General features: G+C 40.8%; 1 protein-coding gene across 18 annotated transcripts in view; it reads left to right on the top strand.

Moving 5' to 3' along the window:
* Window positions 1–19,313, top strand: part of APBB2 (amyloid beta precursor protein binding family B member 2) — a 375,842-nt gene that overhangs the window by 179,968 nt on the left and 176,561 nt on the right. For all 18 annotated transcript variants that reach the window (XM_030881113.2, XM_060299264.1, XM_030881111.2 and 15 more), the window contains one exon: window positions 6,388–7,203. In XM_030881113.2, coding sequence (XP_030736973.1) covers window positions 6,388–7,203 — 816 coding nt within the window. The remainder of the gene's footprint in view (window positions 1–6,387; window positions 7,204–19,313) is intronic.

Raw genomic sequence — 19,313 nt, 5'->3', positions numbered from 1 at the left:
ATTATAATCAGCAGTTCCGCTCTTGGGTATATATCCAAGAGAATTGAAAACATATGTCCACACAAAAACTTGTACACAAATGTTCATAGCAGCGTTATTCATAATAGCTAAAAAGTGTAAACAATCCAAATACCTGTGTTAACTGATGAACAGATAAACAAAATGTGGTAGATGCATACAGTAGAATATGATTTGATCATAAAAAGGAATGAAGTAGTGACACATACTAAAACATGGACGGTCCTTAAGGATACACATAAGTGAAGGAAGCTAATCACAGAGACCACATATTGTATGAGTCTGATTATATGAAATGTCCAGAACAGGCAAACCCATGAAGACGGAAAGTAGGTTAGTGGTTTTCAGGGGCTTAGGGGAGGGAGGAATAGAGAGTGACTGCTAATGAGTACAGGATTTCCTTTTGGGGTGATAAAAACGTTCTGCAATTAGGTTGTAGTGATGAATGCACAACTCTGTGCATATGCCAAAGACCCCTGAATTATACTTTAAAAAGGTGAACTTTATGGTATGTGAATTATATCTCAATAAAACTGTCATAAAAAGTGAACAAAACAGTCACTGCCCTCAAGGCGCTTGCAGTGTTGAAGGGGAGAGAGATCTCTCAATTGATATTATAGTATAGTATAGAAGTGCTGATGTGAACTGCATGTCACACACCTAGCACAGAGGATTATGTTCAGGAGTCAGAGAAGACCTAAAGGAGGACATGGGAGCTGGGTTTTGAAGGATTTATAGGAGTTTTCAGGCAGGAAATAGGGCAGGGGTAAAGCAGATGAGGGCAAAGGACCTTCCCGGGCAGAGGAAACAAATTCTATGTGCAGAGGCAAAGAGTTGCGAAGAGGCTTAGCATCCTCAGAAAAGTTCACTGTTGCTGTCATGTAGGGACCACGATGGGAGGGGGAGGTGCAGTGACAGGAGATGTGGTGGGAAGGGTAGATTTAGGCTAGCAGAGGAGAATTTGAAGTGCCTTGTATACTGAGCTGAATTTGGACAACAGGGAGCCAGTAGAATTTTTTTTTTTTTTTCTCCCGGGCCCAGCCGCTCCATGGCATGTGGGATCTTCCCGGACTGGGGCACGAACCTGTGTCCCCTGCATCGGCAGGCAGACTCTCAACCACTGCGCCACCAGGGAAGCCCCAGTAGAAATTTTTAAACTGAGAATTGCACCGTCCGTTTGTTTTTAGAATTGCAGAGGACGAACTGTGTCAGTGTAGACTGGAGTTTGAGAGACTGTTGTGCTTGGGAGATATAGGAGGAAACTTCAAGTGGTGAGAACCTGAAAGCAGCCATAAAGATGGTGAGAAGGGGGAACTCAATTTATTGGAGAAACGTTTTCTAGTAAAATTGACAGAATTTGGTAGTATAAGAAACTCATGAAGGGCTATTCCCAGGTTTCCAGGCAGGGAATTTGGGAGAATGGCAATGCCATGAATTCTCAGTTAGCATCCAGCCCGTGCATTAGTGGACTTAACTTCCCCTCTTTCCCCAGTTTATAGGGAGTAGTACACCAAGTTTTCTTTGATCTATAACTATAGTAAAATCATGTGAGGCAGAGAAAAATGGAACCAGCTTAAATACACCAACTTTTGATTAGAGTCTCAATATAGCATCTTTCATTCTATATCCTTTCATTTCCACGTCCATAGCGCATCTGTTTTTCAACATAATTTGTTATATTACTGTTATGTTGCTATTTCCCATTCTACTTAATTCTCTTCTGTTCAGTGTTATTAATGATACAGATGGTAAACAGGAGGAGATAAGGAACAGAGGAAGGCCCGGAATTGGGTGATGGGGATCACGGGGTGACAGGAGCACGTGTGCTGTGTGCACCAGAGCCTCTGCTGGGCCTCCAGTTTTCTTCACACCAAAGCACGGAGAACTTTAAGCTGTTGGGATCACAGCTGGTGAGAAATCATGTTTGGCAAAGAAGTACACCAGTCTGCTCTGGGTCAAAAAAAAAAAGGCTATTTGACTCTAAATAGTCTTTTCTTCTTTGGGGAGTTATGACAGAATTGAACAGGAATTTTCTTGAGCTGAGACTGAGGAACAAAATAAATTGGTCTAGACAGTATTGAAGGATTTTATTTTAAATCTTGCCCAGATGCTGCGTGCATGGGGGGAAAGCTGAGATAACTGACCACTGATCACCTTTTCCCTTTCTGAGAGCATTAGTCTTTTTCAAGGAAAGGAAAAATGAATTTACCGTTGACTATTTAGGCAGTAATGGTGGTTTCCTTTCAATCTTTAATAAGAAACTCAAAAATTTAACCTAGGCTTTTTAAGTAAACATTTCTTGAGATGTTAATGAAACACTTGTCTTTTTCATTTTATTCAACAGTTTATTCTGCGAACATTTACTGAGTGCCTACTGCATGATAGGCCGCTGTGCTTGTTGCTGGAAGTCACAGCTTAGTGATAAACTCAAATAGGTTAAAAATAAAACAGTGTGAGAAATGCTGTTATGCTATGGAGAAATGGAGATAGATTTATGAAAGGCGTAGAAGCAGCAGCCCTGGAATCTGTCTAGAGGGGCAAGAGAAGGCTTCCCAAAGAGGTGACATCTACCCTGAATCTTAAAGGTGGAGCAGAAATTTGCCAGGAAGGAGGGAGGGATGCTGAGAATGTGTGCACGTACAAGGAACGTGACGTGTGTGACCAGAGTGTTCCAGGAGCTTCTGAAATCATTAATATGCATCTTTTTCATCTTTATGTATATAAAGATGCATCTTTATGTATGTATGTATATAATATGCATCTTTTTCATCTTTATGTATCATAAAGATATGCATCTGTATGCATCTTTATGTATCATCTTTTTCTTCCAAATCTCTCACTTACTGCAGTGGTTCTCAGCCTTGGCCACACACTAGAATCACCCAAAGAACATTTCATTTTAATACCCTGACTGGGCCCAATCCCAAACTAATTGAATCAGAATTTGGGAGTGTCTTAGGGGGTGGGGCCTGGGCTTCTGGGCTTTTTAAAAGCTCCCCAAGGTGTGCATGCAGCTAGGGTTGGAGCAATCCCTTGTTCCTGTCACACCTGTTCCCTTACCTTTCAGAGACCTCTGACCCCTTGGCCTTTTCCTTTTCCCCTAGCTCTTCACCCTCTTCCCGGCTCCGTCTCCTGCCCTCCTCAGGCCAGATCCTGGAGTGCATTCCTCACTGTTCACATCTGACACCTTAATCATGTCCCCCTCTGTGCCTATTTCTTTCCTTTTTAAAAATCCCATTCCAAAGGTTGCCTTTTCATTTTCTGTCTGACTTACTTCACTCAGTATGACAATCTCTAGGTCCATCCATGTCACTGCAAATGGCATTATTTTTTTTACTTTTTTATGGCTGAGTAATATTCCATTGTATATTTGTACCACCTCTTCTTTATCCATTCCTCCGTTGATGGACATTTAGGTTGCTTCCATGTCCTGGCTATTATAAATAGTGCTGCAATGAACATTGGGGTACCTATATTTTCGAATTACAGTTTTCTCCAGAAATATATCCCCAGGAGTGGGATTCCTGGATCATATGGTAGCTCTATTTTTAGTTTTTTAAGGAATCTTCATACTGTTCTCTATAGTGGCTATACCAATTTACATTCCCTTTTCTCCACACCCTCTCCAGTGTGTAGGAAGGTTCCCTTTTCTCCACACCCTCTCCAGCATTTATTGTTGTAGAATTTTTTGATTCTGACCAGTGTGAGGTGATATACCTCACTGTAGTTTTGATTTGCATTTCTCTAATAATTAGTGATGTTGAGCATCTTTTCACGTGCTTTTTGGCCATCTCTGTGTCTTCTTTGGAGAAATGTCTATTTAGGTCTTCTGCCCATTTTTTGTTTGGGTTGTTTGTTTTTTTTGATATTGAGCTACATGAGCTGTTTGTATATTTTGGAGATTAATCCTTTGTCCATTGCTTCGTTTGCAAATATTTTCTCCCATTCTGAGGGTTGTCTTTTCATCTTGTTTATGGTTTCCTTTGCTGTGCAAAAGCTTTGAAGTTTCATTAGGTCCCATTTGTTTATTTTTGTTTTTATTTTCATTACTCTAGGAGGTGGATCAAAAAAGATCTTGCTGCGATTTATGTGAGAGAGTGTTCTGCCTATGTTTTCTTCTAAGAGTTTTATAGTATCCAGTCTTAACACTTAAGTATTTCATCCATTTTGAGTTTATTTTTGTGTATGGTGTTAGAAAGTGTTCTAATTTTATTCTTTTACATGTAGCTGTCCAGTTTTTCCCAGCACCACTTATTAAAGAGACTGTCTTTTCTCCACTGTATACTCTTGCCTTCTTTTTCATAGATTAGATGACCATAGGTGCGTGTGTTTATCTCTGGACTTTCTATCCTGTTCCATTGATCTATATTTCTGTTTCTGTGCCAGTACCATACTGTTTTGATTACTGTAGCTTTGTAGTATATTCTGAAGTCAGGGAGCCTGATTCCTCCAGCTCTGTTGGCTCAGAGTTTTTATCTGTCACATCCAGGGTATAAAAGCCACTTAAATATTAACACACCAAGAAATTTTGATGGTATTCTTTCTTAAAATGTTTATAATTATAAGCAGAGTAAAAAAAAAAATTCTCCCTAATAACATTGCTAGGATATAGTATCTAACATCGTAAAATAGCCTCATAGCAATTTTTTTGCCATACCTTCTAAAAAGCCAGCAGATTGCCAGATTTTTTATAATAATGTCACTCTAAATACCCAGAAGTCTAAGTGTAATTTTCTCTTGTGTGCCTATGTTATGGTTGTGTGTCTCAGGGAAAACTTCATGTGGGTTCAATATGGACCCTTTTCATATCAAATGCTGCTCTGGAGTGAGGTTGAATTATAAATTGAAATATGTTTTCTGTAAAATGGTAGTAGTAGCCAAAACAGTATACATTTTTGTTTAAAATTTAGTCATCAGAATAGTGTTTAAAAGGGAAAAACAAACCAGATTCTCAATGAAGCCCAAGTGCAGTAGGTGCTGGGTAAGCAGGAATCCTTATAAATAATAATTCTAAAGAATGGGGCCCAAAGTCTAACCACTTTGGGTTACAGCCTTAGCTATCTCTGTGGGCCATATGGTCATTCTTTCGTAAATATGGACACTGCCTGGAGTGTACAGATTTCCCTAGCTTCCAAGAAGCACACAGACTCTAGAATCAGTGGGTGACTCTTTTCTAAAATAGCTTATCCTGAGTATCGGATGATGGAAAGGGATACCTCTAAGCTTCCAAACAGTAGAACATTCTTACCTTCCTTCCCTGCGGAGGTCTCTGTTTTGCCTGGTGGAGGAAGAGGGAGTTGTCATAGTACAATTTCAGGAATGTTGGGAGCTGTGCTTTGGTTCATCTACTGCTGGTGTAGAGCCCACGGAGGTCTCTGGAGGGCAAGGGATCAGATAAGAAAGAAGTCATTCCTTATAGACTGAGAAATCTGAAACCTTAGAAATTCTTGCTGATGAATTTTATTCCCTTCTAGTCTGAGAAACCTTTCTGTCTTCCTAGCAAGAGACGCATGGAACAAATCACTGATGGTGTGAACAATATTTGAGATAAATGCACTGTCAGATAATTTCCTAGGAGTTCTGCAAGGGCTTGTGGTGACTGCAAACCGCTGAGTCTGTGTTTTAATTCAGTGGAATATATTCAGACTCCTTTGGGGAGTCTAACACGTCTTTAGCCAAGGGCTCGATGCTACATTATTAGTAATAGTTTTATGTGAGTATGTATGTTCTTGAGCAATTAAGCCATTTCTCCAAAATTTCTGTTTAGTACAAACAGTAAGCTCAGGTCAGAAATGTTCACAAGACATTATCAAACTCTAAGGGAGGTTTGATTTTTCCTGGTGTTCAGAACACAATTTCTAAACATGGTGAAGAAAAATTACCTTGGATGTATGGTGCTTCATTGAACAGTGACCTTTCAGGTTAATTAAGAAAGCTGGAGCCCCAGAGGATTTTTGAGCAACTTTTTTGTTGCCTGAGGGAATGACAGAATAGAAATGTGATGTAAATGTTTAGAAAGGGGATGATTTGCAAGGTTGTGAAAAAGCGAAGACCAGCTGCTGGAAGAAAATGCTTTTATATGATTTCAAAAGAGAGATACTTTTTTACTTTAAGTAAAATTTGGACCCTCAGACCCCCTAGCTTTTCTATAAATTGGCTTTTGTGTGTACACATTAAGCCTTTTATTTGCTCCTGTTTAATGTATGAGCAAACGTTGAAAAGAGGGAGGAAAATGGGTCTGTTCTACAAAACTGCAACGGAAGCATTGGTTCTTTCAATTTTCTGTATAGAAATGTTTGCTCACTCTCTATGCTAAGTAGTTTAATCATGCCAGGCGTCTAATGACCAGTTTTCTTTTTTTCTTTCCAGCTGACTCAGGTGTAGACACTTTGGCAGTGTTTATGGCCAGCAGCGGAACGACAGACGTCACGAATCGGAATAGCCCGGCCACACCACCAAACACCCTTAATCTCCGTTCCTCCCACAATGAATTGTTGAACGCTGAAATAAAACACACAGAAACCAAGAACAGCACACCCCCCAAATGCAGGAAAAAATATGCACTGACTAACATCCAGGCGGCGATGGGCCTCTCGGATCCGGCTGCACAGCCCCTGCTGGGAAATGGCTCTGCCAACATCAAGCTGGTGAAAAATGGAGAGAACCAGCTCCGGAAGGCTGCAGAACAAGGGCAGCAGGACCCCAACAGAAACGTCAGCCCCACTGCAGTCATCAACATAACTTCTGAGAAGTTAGAGGGTAAAGAGCCCCACCCACGGGATTCCTCGGGCTGCGAGATTTTACCCTCCCAGCCCCGAAGAACCAAGAGCTTCCTGAATTACTATGCAGACCTGGAAACCTCAACCAGAGAACTCGAGCAGAACTTGGGAAACCAGCACGGGGCTGTGGAGGAGAAGGCCCAGCCAAGCCAGAGCCAGGCCTCCACCGTCGCTGGGAATGGCGACTTACTGCTGCAGAAACCAAACAGACCCCAGTTCAGCCCTGAGGATGGCCAGATAGCCACCGTATCATCCAGCCCGGAGACCAAGAAGGATCACCCTAAAACGGGGGCCAAAACTGACTGTGCACTCCACCGGATCCAGAACCTGGCACCGAGCGACGAGGAGTCCAGCTGGACGACCCTGTCCCAAGACAGTGCCTCCCCCAGCTCCGCAGATGAGACAGGTACCTGGGAAAAGTGTAGCCTACGGTGGCACTTTCTCTTGGTGTTTTCCCGTATTGATGGAATTAATCTCTACACTGACCCCCTCCCCCAAATTTTCATCTGCAGGTAGAGAAGAACTTGAGCCTCTTGGGGTAAAATTGGGCAATTTGTGTGAAAATATCATTAGATTCCTCAGCGGTTTCATTTTGATTCATACATAAGTTGTTTGTCCCGGGAAGCATTTTTGTAAAAGAAATAGCTCCCCGGTGTTAAGTACAGTAAAACATCACCTATTTAGCAACTATACTGCCAGTGGTTAGGTGAACTATTTCTATATACTATGTAGAAATGCTGGGTTTTGTTAAGGAAAATAATAAAAGGGAGACACTTGCCGGGGGCAAGATATAACCTGAAAACGAGAACCAAGTATTTTAAAATTCTCTGAAAAAACTTTATTTATGCTCAAGCTAATGAAAAGTTTAAGGTTTAAAAAGTTGAAAGTCTATTCATTAAAGACATTTCCTTTTTGACCTTTACTGGGGAACATTTTATTAGCCTTGTTCAAGTGATATTTGAAAGTGAGAAAGTAGTGTTTCTTTTAACATATATTTAGAAGTTTTGGATTTTAGCTAGTCTAGTTGAGACCAGTCTTTCCTAACTTTTGTCTCTATTTTGTAACATCTTTGGATTTTTCAGAGGAGTGAAAATTGTCACAGAAATGAACAGGGTCCTAAAAATCAGCTACTCTTAATCTTATCTTCTCATAGCCCCTATTTTACTGATCATGAGGTTAAAAGACTGGAGAACTGTATTGTGTCTGAATTCACTGTAAACAGGCATTCACAAAGGCTTATTTCTTTAACCTAACCCTGCCTCTGGTGGATCCCAGGGCTCTGTTAATGTGATACAGATGTAACAGATAGAACCACCAGGGAAGGAACTGACATTTTACCCACCTGTAAGGCAGAGAAATTACAAGGACTACAGATGGGAAAAGAGGAGAAAGAAAGACATTAACTTGTTTAAAAAAACAAAAAAAAAGTGGTTTTGAAGTGCCCTTTAAAACCAGAGTGCTTTAAATGATAGATTTCATCAGCCTCCTGTAGCTGGATGTGGCCGTAGACAGGTTGAGATGAGCCCATTTCATCTCAGAAATGCCTGGATCTGCACATTATTGGAATCGTAATTATGTATAGTAATGTCACTGAGTTCACAACTCTCTATTACTTTTCACATTTAGAGACTTCATATCCTGTAGCCGATGGACACTGTCACCTGCTAGTGTTTGAATCTATATAAATGGCTCCTTGAGTGTCTCACATTCAAACTCAACTTCGTGTGTCCAGCGCCCTCCACTGAGGCCACACTGTCTTCCTCACGTCGTGGCAGCCTTTCTGCTGCTCTTCCAGGCCCTGTGCTCCCTTTTGTAGCTATATTTTAAATATTACTGAAAGGTATTAAGTAACAGTAAAGTCTCCTCGGTTCCTCACTCTGGCCCCCTTTTTTCCAGTGACAACCACTACTTTTTTTTTAGTTTTTTTTTTTTTCAGAAACCATTTTAGGCATGTACCCACATTTATAATAAATATTAAAATTTACCCAAATTTTATAATGATATTTTTAAAGAGTCCTTACCATTTAGAGATACATACTAAGATATTATAGTATAATATAATATATTATACTATAATATTGTATATGGGATTTTGCCCATAAGCTGATCCTTGTTAAAGGTGGGTACATAAGGGTTTATTATTCTGTTCTCTCTCATTTTGTATGTTTAAAAATTTCCACAGTAAAAATTAAAACAAGAAAAAAAAAGACACATTACATATTTTATAAATGCTTTGCTTTTTCCACCAAAGTGTATATTTTGCAGATCAGTTCATATCAGGATATAGCATTTTTCTACCTCAGGCTGAATTTAAGTATTAAGCATGCTGTTCCACCCTCTGTAAGCTCCATGATGTATTTAATGATTCCCTCGCTGCTGAGTGTTTAGGGTATTTCTGTCCCTGGCCCCTTCGCTTACTAAGTGCTGGTGTCAAAAAGGGCTGGTGGTGAGCACCAAGTTTATTTTTTATTTTATTTATTTATTTGGCTGCATTAGGTCTTAGTTGCAGCATGCGGGACCTTTTGTTGTGGTGCGCAGGCTTCTCTCTATTTGTGGCGTGAGGGCTTCAGGGCATGCAGGCTTAGTTGCCCCACGGCATGTGGGATCTTAGTTCCCAGGCTAGGGATCGAACCCGCGTTCCCTGCATTGGAAGGCAGATTCTTAACCACTGGACCACCAGGGAAGTCCCAAGAGCACCAAGTTTAAACTGTACCTGTACACTGGCTTGGTCCACTGCCACTCTCTCCAGGGGGCCTTTCCAGGGTCCCCTCAGCTCACCACTCATTTGCTCGGTGTCCTGGTGTTACTTGCTGCTGGGGTTTCTCTACAGAACCCATTACAGGGCTTGGCATGTGATGTGAACTGGATTAGAGTTTTCTGACGTGTTGAGAGGATACATTCATTTTTCATTCTTAAAGTCGCTTTTGAAGACCTTGAGTTTTAGAGTAAGGATGGCAGTATGGTGATGGCCCGTAATGGCTAGCTAAGGATAGACATTTTGAATCAGATGTGCTTGAAAAAGTGTGTTAGCTGTGACCCAACTCTCTGAAGCTGTGAGACTGAGTTTTTTACAAATGCTAGAAGCCATCCCTTCAAAATCATCACTTCGGGATCTTTATTTCAGCGTAATGCAATGCCTCAGAATATTAATAATATTTGGGAATTCTTTTGGAATTTCCTTAGAGCCAGTTGTGAACTCCAACTGAAAAGACACCTCTTTACTTCATGATCACACAGATCACATAAAATAGCAAGTAAAATAAAATAATTGATTATTCAGCCTTGGTATTTTTTTTTGAGGTAATCTTTCCAGTGAAACATACTGTTAGTGTTCACAGTGATCACAGTCTTTTTTTTTTTTTTTTTTTTTTGCCACACTGTGTGGCACGTGGGATCTTAGTTCCCCGATCAGGGATCGAACCCATGCCCCCTGCATTGGGAGTGCGGAGTCTTAACCACTGGACTGCCAGGGAAGTCCCACAGTCAATTTAAATTAAACACTTCTAATGGTGAAGTCATTATTATATATGTTTTATATAGTATATATGAGTTTTTATATATATATATGTAAAATAAACACAAAATACTAATTGTTGAAAGAAAAGAAATAAGTGCAAGTATTTTGTAAGATACTAGTATGCAGCACCATTTTACATATATACATATATACAAAGTGTACATACTTGCTTATTCACTGTGTGCTAAGCAAGTATTCATCACAGTGGTGTATGTTGTATGACTAAATCTTGACCCAGTTATCTTTGGATTGTAGACTGTGTTTTGGGGAGCCTGGAAAAATAAATAGACTCATTTCTACCTTAGGGGCACGCTTTCCAAGTTATAAAATATTTTTATAAAATGCTATTTATAAAATAAAATGCACTGCCCAGCCCAGAGACTGACCACTTTCTATTTCCCTTTCTTTCTGAATTGCCCAGGTTGGCACGTTAGTAACTTTCTTTGCACAGTCAATCATGTATATATGTTTCTCCTCTTTTCCTCCTATGTCGTCTGTCCTTTGAGAAGCAAGAGGTTATTAGAAGCCGGGGGCGGTGGGGAAGCATCAGCGGAGTTACTGAGTTTCATAGGAATTTAGAAAAGTTCAAAAGAATGCTCTGACCTGGATTCTAAAAGAAAGTGTTGCATCATTTTGGTACTTGAAAGTGGGAACCTTAAGTCTGTTCAGGTTTTGCCAGAGATGCAGTCCCCTCAGTGGCCCCAGGTAAGCATGATGGCTCAGATAAATATAGGTTGGTCAGATTGTGTGTAGTCTTTCCATTAATCACCTGGTGTTTTATGTTTGCTTCATGAAAACTTCGGAAAGACACAACATTCTGATACTACCAGGGTACCTAGTTTATACCAACAGGTAACTTAAGTTTAATTTGGGGCTTAATAAAATTGAAGATACAAAGTATGAAACTGGGTGGATCTTGTGGAATAGCCATTTCAAAATTAGGTTCATTACTAAAGTGTACAAAGGCAGAATATACACCGAGAAAATCAAATCTGGGTGGTGCAACAGTGGACCTAATGCTGCATTAATTTATCATTGAGAGCATGGGCTCTAGAGTCAACTTCCTGAGTTCAAACCTCAGCTGGGTTCCATGTAGGCAATTTGCATAGCCTCTCAACTGTAAAATGGTGGTGCTAGTAGGGTTTTAGCATAGATCTGTTGTGAAGATTAAGTGAGAGCATCTTTGAAGAGCTCTTAGAACAGTGTCTGACATATAGCAAGAGCTTAATAAATATTAGTGCTTATCATTATTAGTGATAATCATTATCCGTACAGCAGTGAGATAAAAGTTTACTTCTCTCTTAATTACGGATTGCCTATATTTTGGGCTCTGATTTTACTACATATTAAAAAAAATTTTTTTTATTGGAGTGTAGTTGCTTTACAGTGTTGTGTTAGTTTCTGCTGTACAGTGAAGTGAATCAGCTTTATGAATACATATGTCCCCTTTTTTGGATTTCCTTCCCATTTAGGTCACCACAGAGCATTGAGTAGAGTTCCCTGTGCTATACAGCAGATTCTCATTAGTTATCTGTTTTATACATAGTGGTGTATATATGTCAATCCCAGTCTCCAAATTCGTCCCACCCCACCCCCCTTTCCACCCCTGGTCTGCATACGTTGGGCTCTGATTTTAGTTAGGACTTTCTGCATCTTCTAAGGGCAGGGATTGGTTTGTCTTCATCTTTATGCTGTCAGTGCCTGAAATATAGCAGGTAAACTTAGTAAATAAATAATGACTAATTGAATAAAAATGAAAGCTAGCTATATATATCTCCAAATGGCCCTGATGTATTGAGTAAATCATTTAATATTATATTTTAATCAATGCCTGATTTTGATATTGGGTACATATTTTTAACTTAATTGATGATATTGCCTCACAGTGGAGGGGGGATACTGATTAACAAATTTCTGGGGAAGGCACAGTGAAATTCTGGGTGCCAGGTCTTGTTTGTGATACTCTCTCACACTCAGGTGGCCATGCTGGGACTTGAACCAAGATCTTTGGACCTAGCATCCAGCACTTTTCCACTGTATCATAGTTCTGAGACCTAGGCTAGTGGCACCAGTGGCTGAATACATCAGACTTTATCCACTTCAACTAGATTATCCTGATAATCTGAAAGATAGAAAATTATATTTTAGAGAACCTTTCCATTCCTGTAAACAATTGAGTTTTAGCTCAATTTTCATCTTCTCTGTGAAACCTTTCTAGACCCTCTGAGCTGTTGAAAGTCCTTTTTCTGTACCTCAAGGAAATATTTCCAATTCTCTGTTATCACATTCCTCTCAGCAGTTTGTAACCTTACTGGAAAGTTTTTGTTTAGACTTAGAGCTCCATGAAAGTAGGAGCTAAGTCTTCATTACGTGTGGATGTGAACCTCTTCACACAGTACGTAACACATAGTGACAGGCTCCATAAATGTTATCGGTTTGCTGGTTGGGTAGATAGAGCTGGACCACAAACATGCATACTTTGAGGTTTGCTATATCAGTACAGCTTTAGAAATAGAAAAGGTAAGCACAACTTGTATAAAATAATTGTTCAGAACACCTGGATACGGTGATTCTTATTTGTATTCTAGGCTCCAGGGAGGGACGAAGAGTTGGGGCCAGTAGTTCAGTGTGTCACAAACGTTCTTTGTGTTTGAGTTTTTAAGTCTACAAGTCAGAATAGCCAGGGTTAAGGAAAAGGACCATTTTGTTTTCACTTACCTTCACACTTCGCCTTGCATTGTAAGTTGAACCATGTTGCTCGAGAGTTTGAATCCTTTGCTGTCTTAAGTTGATTGGTTTCCAGTCTTGAGGCAAGCAAAGTGGAACTCTTGCAAGTTGGATAGCTGGTGAGGGCAAAAGCCAAGGCACAGACCTAATTATGTCAACACAATTGGCAGCACTAATTATTTCTGGCCTTAGCTAGCTTAAGAGTGTTAGAGCTTTGGATAAGTTTATATTATTAACTTTCCAAAACGTCTTCTAGATGTTCATTTTATGTGGAATGGATTTTGGTAATTTCAACCATAAATTACTTTTAAATTGCTTTTTGAAAGCTCCCATCCCTTTAAAAAAAAAGTTCCAGGATATAGAAAAGACCCAGTGTTCAGCTGGTTTGTCCTGCTGAATTACTTTTAATCTTTCAAGCACCCTTTAGTGAGTCACTAGCCTTCTTGTCTTGTCTTCTCAGTTGAGCGTTCCCTGATGTGACAGGAGGAATTCAAGAAGACAGATGTGAGATGTTTCCAAAATAGCTTGGACACATAGTTCTGGGATGGATGGTGTGATTTCCAAATTAGATTTTAGTATCTCAGGAGTAAGATGTATAAAAATATTTTTTATCTCACCTCATGAACTTAAGGAAGAAAATGATTTTGCTCAATTAATTATTTTTGGAAAGTTCTAGAAACAGTTTATATTCAGTTGAATGATAGGATAGGTTTTGGTTGCCTTCCATTATAAAGTATTATACTAGGTACTTCAGGGTACACAAAAAAATGAATACAGTGCTATGAGTGGCAAAAGAAGTCTACCAGTCTAGTAGTGAACACAAGACCGTTGATATATTCAAGATGGAACCAGGAAGGAGCCATGAGATGGTGGCATGTTGTGGGGTAAGGAGAGCTTAGAGGAGGAAGAAACTGGGATATGGAAGCTCAGGCATCGAAGTTATCTGTGCTGGAGATTAAATAGGTTTTCAACAGATGAAGATGTGGGGAGATCATTGCCCTTCAGAGCTGTTAAAAAAGTAAGGAGTCCTGGACTTCCCTGGTGGCGCAGTGGTAGAGAGTCCGCCTGCCAATGCAGGGGATACGGGTTCGTGCCCCGGTCCGGGAAGATCCCACATGCCACGGAGCAGCTGGGCCCGTGAGCCATGGCCACTGAGCCTGCGCGTCTGGAGCCTGTGCTCCGCAACGGGAGAGGCCACAACAGTGAGAGGCCCACGTACCGCAAAAAGAAAAGGAAAAAAAAAAAAGTAAGGAGTCCTTTTCTTTTTTTAAATTAATCACTGAAGAAGTGTAATTCATGATTTTTTCCCCCACTCTTATGTCTGCTTTACTGACATCTTGAAATTAAAAATTTTAGAACCTAGTTTGGCAGGTTGCTCGGCTTCTGGGGAGAGGGAGTGGACAGAGACAGAGAGTGGCTGCTTAGGAAATGACAGGTTGCAGTCCTCCAGTAGTCCTGCGTGAAGTGCTCCCGGAAGTGCCAGTGATGCCTCCTTGGAGGAGGGCATGTCGCCTCTAAGATTGTGACTCAGTGGGATCACAGAGACAAAAGTACTACCAGCCACTTTCAGAAGCTTTCTAGTCCAATTTCCTCATGAACATTCTGCCCTGACCCATTGTCCTCACAAAAGACCCTTAAGTTAATAAACTTAATGGTTTGTTCACCATTGCTTTGTTTTAATTCATCCATTCATTTTTTCATTTGTTAATTCATATATATGTACTCATGCCAATTATTTTCTTAATGTCTACTCTGGGGACTGTGCTAGGTGCCCCAGACATAGAATTAAATTAGAACCAGTCTGTGACCTCAGATAGCTCACCTACAGTTTCCTGTCTCCATGGAAGACGTCCCCACCATCTGAAATGCGTCCCTGGGTTCTTTGTCCCATTTCACACAGCATGCCTCAGGAAGTACGGAAAGATAAAGCCCATCCCCAGATCCTGGGTAGTGTAAGTTTACTAGCAAAGAAGAGAAGAAGGTGTTTAGATGTTATATTAGTTTCTCAGGGCTGCTGCAACAAATTACCATACACTTTGTTTTAAGCCTTCCCTGGTGGCACAGTGGTTGAGAGCCCTCCTGCCAATGCAGGGCAAGTGGGTTCGAGCTCTGGTTTGGGAAGATCCCACATGCCGCAGAGCAGCTAAGCCCGTGTGCCACAGCTACTGAGCCCGCATGCTACAGTGACTGAAGCCAGCGTGCCTAGAGCCTGTGCTCCACAACAAGAGAAGCCACCGCAATGAGAGGCCTGCCCACCGCAGTGGGCAGTGAAGAGTAGCCCCCGCTCGCTGTAACTAGGGAAAGCCCACAAGCTGCAGCGAAGACCCAGTGCAGCCAAAAATAAATAAATAAAATAAATTTATTTAAAAAAAAACAAACATACCATACAGGCTTAAAACAAAGAAATTTATTCTCACAGTTCTGGAGGCTAGAAGTTTGAAATCAAGTTATCAGCGGGCTTATTCACCCACTAAAGGCTCTTTCCTTGCCTCTTCTAGGCTTCTGGTGGGTCCTGGCAATGCTTGGCATTCCTTGGCTTATAGCTGCATCCCTGCAGTCTCTGCCTGTGTCTTCCCATGGCCTTCTTATAAGGACAACAGTCGTTGGATTTAGGGCCCACCCTAATCCACTGCGACCTCACCTTAACTAATTATATCTGCAAAGACCATGTTTCCAAATAAGATCACATCCTGAGGTTCTGAGTGGATATGAATTTTAGAGGAATACTGTTCAACCCAGTACAAATATCTTCGTAGATAATTCCTTAATATCTGCAACACAGAGGAGATGTGAAAGGATATTTGCAGAAAATTTATGCTTAAATTTTTCAGGAAGGAAAGTTAATACTTGCAGATATTGTCAGAATTGACAAATGAATAGAGTATGCTGCAGAGGACTTCAAGATGGTTTTGGTTGCCTTCACCCAAATTCTTCTATGAAGGAACTTAGTGTGGACCTGTTACTGGTGAATCTGAAACCATAAACCCAACTGAGATTGGGAGTGAGTATGGGAAGGGCAGGAAAATGTGATAAAGACACTGTAAAGCTTCACATTTAGCAGTCTGGCTCGGTTCTGAACAGGATAGTTCAGGGAACTTGGCAATATGGGGATGGTGTTATTCCTTTGGATCAAAGCTTACAAACAGACAGACAGGGATATTAGCAACAGCCATGCTTTTCTTACCTCTGTTTAAGAGACATTGCTTACCAAACATAGAGTATGTTCTTAGGAGCTATGCAGAATATAAAAGAGAAACTATGACCCTAACTTTAGGGCAATGCAAAGGCAATATGATGCCATGAAAGTTTCAGAGATCACAAGTGCACAGCGCTGGGGAGTGTGCAGGGAGCCTGCAGACAGGTTTTGTCTAGCACATGATGTTTTGAATTAGATGCCAATGCTTAGAAATTGGGAGCTTTTACATAGAAATATGGGTTTCCCCTTTCTTTTCTAAATCCAGAAATCTCATAACACTGGGCTCAAATGCCATGGAGGCCCCAGTCGGCGGCAGCCCTTTAGATGGTCCTGCTTTCTGGGGCTCAAGGCATTAGGCCTGTGGATTCCTGCTCTAAGTGTCAGCCATCACACACACATGAAAGTATTTTAGTAGGAAGAACTAGGCTTGGTTGGTCTTGCCTGTTACAGCTGCGTGCAACTGTAATGCTGTGTAGTAGCAGCATGCTTGCACCTGCAGACTTCTTTTTGTTTTGTTTTGTTTTTGTTTTTGTTTTTGTTTTGCGGTACGCTGGCCTCTCACTGTTGTGGCCTCTCCCGTTGTGGAGCACAGGCTCCGGACGCGCAGGCTCAGCGGCCATGGCTCACGGGCCCAGCCACTCCGCGGCATGTGGGATCTTCCCGGACCGGGGCACGAACCCGTGTCCCCTGCATTGGCAGGCAGACTCTCAACCACTGCGCCACCTGGGAAGCCCCCTGCAGACTTCTTTTAATCCTAGTCATCCTAGTCTCAGTCCCATGCCTTCTGGTAGAAATATAAAGTGTGACATGAACTGTTAAGCAAAACATGCTTGAAAATTCCAAAGACATCTTTAGATGACTTCTCAGAGTTCTCCATCTGTTAATCTGGTTAGAGGAGGGAAAACATTAGCTTTTCAAAAGCTAGGTTGTAGGTGGTTCATAAATTTTGTGCTTCAAGTCTGGCTCAGTTAATACACCCAGTTTGCTTTCATAAATGTGAGGGTAGTTACCAATTACCCTTATAATTTTTATATTGTGTTTCCCTTTCAGATCCCTTGGGTTCAAAGCAGTGAAATAAAATCTTCCTATTCGAACAGATTTGACTAGAAAATTGAATCATTTAACTATTAGAAAATCATATGTGGTCAGCATTCCATGTGTAAGGGTCAGAACGTGAGAGGACGGGATAACTCCAGCTCTAAAACATTGTTGTCAGTATCTAAGAGAGGAGGTGGTATTTATTACTACGTGAGCTTTCCCTTTTTTCCCTCTTTGTTTTGCGTTCTGTAGATTTACTCTTGAATATGATTGAGTTTAATCTTTGCAAGGATTCTTCTTTAATATCATTAAGGACATCGTTAGGTGATCATTCTTCTTCCTCAGCATAATTTGCAGAAATCTTCATATAGAACTGTACTGAATTGGTACACCTAGGATATTATAAAGGTAGATCTCCATCCTGTAAGTGGCTTGTTTAGGAAGCTGATTTTGGTCTGCTATTTTTTTGTTACCAGGACACTTTTTTTCTCATACACATGGTAGTGTACGTGATGGTTAGGTATACAAGACGGCTGGCCCATAAAAGCCTACTTAGACATGTGAAATAGTATCAGTAGAACTGTAGGACCTTTTCTCAGCATGTTCTAGAAGAAAAGGTGATCATAGTTCTATGTGATTTTGTCAGAAAGTGGAAGAATGGAGATGACCCCCAACTCCAAACCATTGGGAAATGGTTTCGGGAGGTGTGGCAAAGGAAGTTCAAGGGCTGAGGGTGGTGAGTTAGATACCTGGTAATTGGAAGCCTCCAGGGACACTTCTTTGTAATGGGCTTACTCCTCAGTTCCTACTTTTCTGTTTCTGCTCCAGGGATGTGTCCTTTGGGGGACCTTTGACCAACATTTCCTTTCATCCTTTGCTTACTATGGACAAGGAAGACATTGTATGACCTCCTGCCCTTCCTTTCTTTCCCTGGAAAAAGCATCAGCTTCTTTTCAGCGTTCCCTAGTGGCTTTCACCTTTTAGTCGATGTCTTGTCCCTCTGTCTCTTGTTTATTTTTCCTCTACATGCTATGGAATAAGAGCCCTGAGTCAGTGAATGGACTCTCTGTATAATGTATCAGAGAGAAGCATTTTCACCTCAGGTCTGTTGTATCTTCAATGTAGTTAAGCATTGTTGGGTTGGTAAAGTCTAGACTGTTTATTTTTAGGATACTTTTTAGTAAGGGTGATAAGTTAACCTTAATCTACTCACATACTTTCAGCTGATGCATGTCTACTGAGTTCCTAGTATGTGCAAGGAACTGAGCTAGTTCCCTGGGTGATTCCAAGATTGAGGCATAAGCTTTCATTCAAGGAACTCAGAGGCTCCTTCCTCAAGATTATTTTAAATCTCTGTCTTACCACTTTCTGGGCTTTAGAGTCAAACATTCTGACTCATCCCAGTTCCATCACTTTCTTAACCTCTGAGTCCCAAGTTTCTTATCTCTAAAGTGGGGATAATAATAGTACCGACCTTATAAAATTGTTACTTAAAGCCCTTGGTGCGATAACTGGCTCACAGAAAGCATTTTTTGAAATGTTAACTGTCATTATATTTATTGTCTTATCTTTGCTATGAGATTGAAACCTTCTTCCGGGTGTAAGCTGTTTTGCCTTTGTTGTTGTTGTCTTTAATCCCCAGAAATGACTCCATTTGATGGGTACTCATGTTTGAGTGACTGCTTAGCATAATAGGTAAACTGTATTATTTATAGTAGGAGTGCAACAAATGAAAGGTAATAGTTTACCTTCAAGAAATTCCCAATAATTAAGAGGATGCATAAATCCTCCGCTTCTCAAAGTTAACGTACAGGAAAATCTCCCGGGGATCGTGTTGAAATGTAGATTGTGATTCAGTAGGTTTGGGTTAGGGCCTGAGATTCTGCATTTTTAGCAAGCTCTGTCATAACTCTGGTGCTTGACTGCACGCTGAGTGGTAACACCGGACTGTAGACCACAGGAGGAAGGGTCCAGTCTGTTTTATTCGCTGCTTTATCCGGAGCACACAGTGTAAACAGTGCCTGGTTTATACTTGTCT

Source organism: Globicephala melas, chromosome 5, assembly GCF_963455315.2.
Source record: "Globicephala melas chromosome 5, mGloMel1.2, whole genome shotgun sequence".
Lineage (NCBI taxonomy): Eukaryota > Metazoa > Chordata > Mammalia > Artiodactyla > Delphinidae > Globicephala > Globicephala melas.
The sequence above is the reverse complement of the archived record's forward strand: the minus strand, read 5'-3'. Positions and strand labels throughout refer to the sequence as shown.